Here is a 6873-nt window from a genome sequence, read left to right on the forward strand (position 1 = left end):
TATATATATAAAATAAAAATATTATATGTTTAATAATTACAACCGCAGTTTTAATATGTCAGCTGAGAATTGATAGCTAAAACTTGGTAGATGATAAATGTACGCTGACTTAAAAGCACCTTAAACGTTAGAGTTCTACTGGAGACGATGAAATTGGCAGCTACCAAAAACATGAAGGCAACCGTGAGCGATCTGCTGGTGAAGGTTCGAAAGTCGCGGTACCAGCGGTATCGCGTATTCTGCAACGCGCGTCAAGAACGAGAAGCAAGGAAAAAGTAAAGTCGATACATTTCCCATCATCACATGTCACGTTTTTCTCTGAGAATGACACGCGCATCCTAGAAATAATCTTTCCTAGGATTTGCACAAGTAACCGATCTCAGCAGTGAAAAATACGGAAAATTATTTATTTTAATCTCGCTACGGAAATTATAGAATTAAATGCACATTCATACGACACATACATATACACATAGTAGCTGTTGTTTAACTTTTCATAACACATTACGCAAATATTAACGAAGTAAAACTTGCATGTAAACTGTTTCGGAATCGAACTGCGCGGATGTTTACACCCGAAGAACGATATTAATTTTCCGTTTAAATAACTTGATTTTATAAAATTGCGTTAATACATTAGCAAATAATAAAACATAAGTTTAAACAGCTTCTGTATCGATTTCGCTAAAGAACGAGGTACTTCAAATTCTGCATTTAATTAATGGTGGTTACTTGATATTGTGTGTATGTGTTCTAGAATTAATTATTAATAGTGCCCAACGATATTCAGAATTGCACTTGCGCTGAACATTTATTGCAACGGTTACAATCATTGTGTGTGATTCACAAACGCATCAATTTAATAGTTCTCCGCGATCCATCTACCGTGTAATACGTGAGGGTATTCCATCATAACAATTGTAGACACATTTGATAATTATAGCCACATTTTTCATTTAGAAATAACTTTAATTTTATTAAAAGGAACGTAAAAACTTTTCTTTATCACGAAAATCAATAAGGGCATTATTTTATAATAATTATTGTTGTTGTTTTCTATTCTTCTCTTCTCATACACAGAATTATATACATTATTAAATAACTAAAATATAATGAAAATAAATCGGCAGAGAGACTGGTGCTGACAGTTTTTTCCTGAATTGCTTTAACAAAATATTTTTAAATTCCCGCGATAAAATACTTCGCTCTAAATCCAGGAGGAGACGAATGGCCAAACTGCGCAAGGCTCTCACAAAACCGGAAGACTGGCAAAGGCACATGCGGGTTCTAGAAAGACTGGCCGCGCCTAAAGTCGCCGTAAGGCCCAAAAAGAAGAAGCCCGTAAGAAAAATCGTCGTTCTCGTTCATAAATCAATATTAATCGATTTAGATAAGAGCGTGTTCGGTTTCTGACGACGGGGTCAATCGATCGTGTGTCCCCGACATTTCAGAAAAAGAAAAAGAGAAGACCGATCGACATGGAGCGTACGTACTTTTTGGCCCTACCGATTGCTCGAATACCGCCGAAAATGAAGGATCCGTCGAAGGTGTCAGCGCGCGCGCTCACTTATCGGATCACCAAGCGAGTAGAGAGACTCGCGGTCGAAAAAAAACGACCGGAGATCCAATTGCGAATACCAGGCGCCGTTGCATCGGCCGCGATGAAAGCCATCGGTAGTATACACACGCATTTTTATTCAATTTCTTATAAATCGTTTTACCGCCCGCAATCCCTTGCCGATTTCTCGCTCGATATTCATCGCCATCGATCCGGAGGAAGCAATGGCTCCGTTATCATTTATATCGATTCGCTATACCGATACTATTACATGCTATCGGATTTCCGTAACTGGACTTATATGGGGTGTCCCAGCGCGGATATCTTTCCATCAAGGATTCGATGACAAATTTGCTGTATTTTTCCCTGACAAGCGTTTTATGAAAATCTCCCTTTTTCATTATTTATTATAGAAATTTTTTATATACATTTTAATATAAATGTTTTAAAAATTAAATGTCTCGAAATAAAAAATAATGTTAAATTTTTTATTGCAATTAACTAAAAAACAAGATTTTTGTGATCTCATATTTATATAATTTGGAAAAATTGCTTTTATATTTTTTAATATTAAATAATTTGTAATACAGTGCTTTTATTTATTACAAGAAATTTAACAGTATTTTTCTGCTATTTTTTGAAGAGGTAGTAAATCCTCTATCATTTCTAATGGACTATTACGGCTATCATCGTACATATCCGATGAATTTGGGACACCCTGCATAGTAAATCCGTGATTTCTCTGGCCCCATTTCTATACGTTGGGAAAGACGACGGATTTGCTCCTCGGTGGCTGCGCGACTGTTCAATAGCTTATGCGGTAACATCGAGGTTTCGCGAACATATTCCATATTCTACATACATATTATACGGAATAAAAATAAAATATATATATATGACTTTTATTATATATATATATATATATTTTTTTTTTTTTTAACGAGTGCAACAAGCATACGCCTTTCAATATTCATCAAACATTGATGAAAAATATCGGTTAGATTACAATTTTAACAACATTGAAAATATTTTTATTTGAAATTGTTAATTGAGCGAAAATTCGATAAAAATTTTGATGAAAGTAATAGAACGTTCCGCGTGTATTATATACCTTTTTGATCGATATCGCGAGAATATTCCGCTATTAATTTCAGATATCACTAAATTCGCGTGATATAATGCGGAATTCGCGTTATCTTTCCGTTCAACCATAACTGCGTGGTAACGATTTTGTAGCATTTGATATAGACACAGAGGAGATAAACGGGACACGGTCTACACATTAAGCTCGCAGTACACGAAACGTGTTTTGTTACCGATCTGCCTGCAAATGTTGCTGCACTTGGTGTACTGCTCGCTACAGACCGCCTTGCCTATAGCTCTATTCCGTATCATAATGTTCGCCACACTTGTCGGTATATTATAATTATTTAATGAAAATGTGTCGCTCGCAACGCGAAAGCACATACACCCACATCGTTTATTCTCCATAATTTCTCTTCCAAATACATATACAATTCTGTTTAATAAATGCTTAATATTAAGCATATATATATATAAATCGGATGCAATTGTGTTTCCCTATTGTTATATCTCATTTTTGTTATTTATTATTTCCATTAGTATATTTTATTTTGTTAAATGTGTATTTTTATTGGACTTTATATATCGAGTTTCGTTTTTATTATTTTTATATCGAATATTTTTTCATTATATTGTTTATTTTTTAAATTTCTTGCTAGTTTAGAATTCTATTCAGCTTCTTTTTGCATATATCGGTCATTTTAGTTCTTATCTCGTTTGTGTATACCGTGTCCTGCGGCGCGTTAGTCAGCCACGTCTGATTAAACGACGTCTTCTTCCACTATCGATCGACAAGACGGCCGTGCGACAGTAGATTAATTTTCCTTTGAACTGTCGCGGTAGGAACGTAAATAAACGGCTCTAAACAGTCGAGAGTCGATTGTCGGATCAAACCTGTGTATCGAGGGCAACCGGGGTCTCCCTCTTTGTCTCTCTCTCTCTCTCTCTCTCTCTCCCTTTATCTTGAGCTCCTCTCTCTAAGTCAACTTGAGTATCGTCTCGTGCCGCCTATGTTGTATATAACTTTCTCTGCAACATATTTCTAAGGGGATGCCTCCTCGAGTTTCTCTCCGAGCTATCGTCGAGCGTAAACCGACGTCTCATCGCTGACGTGGAATTTAATTTCGCGCGCGAGACGTTGTCTGATACAAAACGTACAAGTCCATCGAGCCTCTCGGCGATAATAGAAAAGGCGTGTGGTACATAAGACGAGAGCCGGTCGCTTTTAATTTTCTCGTATAATCGCACGCGATGAGAGCGAGTCGGCGCACAATGCGTTTTTCCATTGAAATCCGTCTGTAATAAAATACGAGAGAGAGAGAGAGAGAGAGAGAGAGAGAGAATTAACGTCAACATGCTCCCGATCGCGCTCAACTTTTGTAATATATCTTTCACGCGCGCTCTGGCTATAAAGCAAGAGACATAAATCAAAATATTGTACTTTTCAGGAGAGGCGAAAGAAGATTAAAATATTAAATATTAACCAAATAACTCTCTCTTAACGCTGTTAATGCTGTTAACGTTCTAAAAAGAATTATCCGCATGCTATTGAATTATTTCAATTTCGACAAATGTGATTTTAGCTCCTTGTTTTTAGAAAACTGAGAAAATGTAACACGTTATCCAAATCGCTATTTTCGATCAGGACAATTCCAATATAAATGTTTAAGGATCGTTACACGATCCTTAAATATTTTACACAGTTTGTTAGAAATTTATTTATTTATGAATGTTTTTGTAATCGCGCGCGATAATTAACGGATGCTGGCGAAAACACGTTGCATGTTTAGAACATTAATCCATATTGCCATTACATAGTCGTGTAACATAACTGCCAACCAACTAATCAAACAAATATCGCACGCCTGTGGTTCGTGCGAAATGAAATTCGGGTGAGATTACATTTACGGTAACCGCGCGAAATAGTTTGTTCCATAATACAATGTAGTTAGTCTTGTTTCGTGCGCGCGGTGAACTCGTTGATAAAAATAAAACGGTGGCACGGCAATGTTAATGGATAGGACTGACCATTCAGACGGTATAACCCGGTTTAATGCCGCAGCTTCCGAGAGAATAATCGCTTTGGCGAAACCCGTTCAGCGTCCTGCGGGCGTGCAGACGGACTTACGCGAGGATGCCTTCGTTGTCTCACCGGCGGCGTTAACGGCGAGGTGTTCCAGACGCCTCAAGAATCTTTCCAAACCTAAGAAGTACCCTAAACCCATCTTCAAGAGATTGAAAACCGCGCTTAAACGATGAAACGGCATGGAAACGGCAATGAAGTACATTTTTATAACACCTCCACGGTTTAATTGCGATTTTTATCCTCCTCGAGTGCAGAGGCGAGTTAAAAATTAGCACTTGTGTCGTAATTTCCGCATGCACTTAATCTCACAAATGAGAGCCAGATTATACACGTACAATTTTCAGCTGTCCCAAGCAAAAACATATTATATTATAATCGCAATGAATGTAATACGTTGGAAAAATATTTACGTAATAATCTGAATACCTCAATATGTAACCTAAATATATATACATATACTTGTCTTTATATTAATAAACTGTGATTTAGAATGACCATTAGAGATTGCATTGAATATTGTATCGCAAGAATAATAATTCACCGCACATGCGAGATAATCGGGGGAACGTATATCTCGTATTAGCGTTACGCTTTGATGTATTCTCGAAACATGTATAGGATATACAATATATTTTGAAAACGCACTATGATTCGCCTCGCGAGACAGTACGTGCAATATATCAAAAAGCGTACAGGTCTGTGTCGTGTTGCATTATGAGCGCGTTGCGGCAAAATCGTGAGATATAACCGACGTCGACGTCGTAAATTAGGCCAGCTTGCAATCTGCTAGCGCTCGAAACGGATTACTATTACGTAATGTTATAACGAACATTCTAGCTGTCGCGCAACTTCGTAAAGACATTCCGCGTTCGCGTGATATTCCGAGTGGAAAGACGAGGTCGCGAGAGCGAGCGCGCTGGACTTTAACGCGTTCGGTATTTTCTTATTTGCGGAAGGAATGCGCGAGAAATACGACACACGCCCTTAAACGTTTGACGATATTAAAGGAACGTTTATACGGCAAAGCGCGGAGGGAAGCGTGCTCTTTTCGCGCGCGTAGGATATTTTCTCTCGGAGACAGGCCGACGATTCCATTTGCGTAAATAACAAATGGAAGTGGAAAGAAGAAATAATGGATTGATCGTAATAATACGCATAATAATTAATTATATTTTAATGATTTATTTATACCAACAAAATACATATATAATTTAAGAGCAAAAAAATATATTACCTACAAGGATTGAAAGACTGGATTAAATTATTCGAGTAGTAATCTGTATATTTATTCATATAAATTATGACATTGTGTTGGTCAGATATAATGCTTAACTCTCCTCCCGTTTTTTTTATTTTATTCGCATTCTTATTTCATAAATTCAGTACGATACTATACTTTCGCTTCCCTAAATGATACAGACATTAACATTCTCGACATTGCAAAATTATTTAATTAAAGGTACGTTGTACGTCTTTACCTTTGTAGAGAAATTAAAGGCATGGTCTTTGAATTGTAGTCGCGAACATTTTTCTTCTCCGTTACGCCCGACCTTTTCTTAATTAACATCTCGTTCTCTTGCTAATAGCAGTGTAAGAAGTGAACGATCAAAGTACTTAAGCTCTGTAAAAGGCGCGCTCGAGACCTTTGACAAGCAGACGATACTTTCTCCGATATATTTTACGCAGCTTCACAAAAATCAACGATTGCCGGTTTCGATCGTCAATACGAGTACGATACTCGTTTGTAATAAGCTATGCTGAAACGTGTCGTTTTGCATATCGTTATTACGCGCGCGTTGTTTTCCATTTGAGGCATTTATATTCCTATTTGTAGAAAATTCCACGCAACACATACCGTGCGTTATAATCAGCTCTGCTTTAATAGCGAGCGTCCATATAAATATCTTCAGCGAAATGATTAATTGAACGTCATAAACATTTATCTAATTATTAATACGTAAGCTTCGCGTGTGTATGTGTGTGTGTTGTTTGTGTACTATTAAAGCATCAAATTTTAATGATGTTCTTTATCTAGTTTAGAAACTTCTTGTCCATTTAGATATAAATATATTTAACGTCAACATGAAATAATTTGCAAGTAATGTCGATTTATTTTTCGGAATTCTCGCTGAATTGAAAAATCGAT

General features: G+C 36.8%; 1 protein-coding gene across 1 annotated transcript in view; it reads left to right on the plus strand.

Annotated features, from left to right (window-relative positions):
- LOC115234839 overlaps window positions 1-4900 on the plus strand; it is a 6010-nt gene extending 1110 nt beyond the window's left edge. Inside the window, exons 4-7 of the mRNA XM_029806187.1 lie at window positions 132-275; window positions 1218-1341; window positions 1452-1674; window positions 4704-4900. Of these exons, the coding sequence (XP_029662047.1) occupies window positions 132-275; window positions 1218-1341; window positions 1452-1674; window positions 4704-4900 (688 nt within the window). The remainder of the gene's footprint in view (window positions 1-131; window positions 276-1217; window positions 1342-1451; window positions 1675-4703) is intronic.
- The last annotated feature ends 1973 nt before the right edge of the window (window positions 4901-6873 follow it).

This window comes from Formica exsecta, unplaced genomic scaffold, assembly GCF_003651465.1.
Source record: "Formica exsecta isolate Colony F162 unplaced genomic scaffold, ASM365146v1 scaffold21, whole genome shotgun sequence".
Taxonomy (NCBI): domain Eukaryota; kingdom Metazoa; phylum Arthropoda; class Insecta; order Hymenoptera; family Formicidae; genus Formica; species Formica exsecta.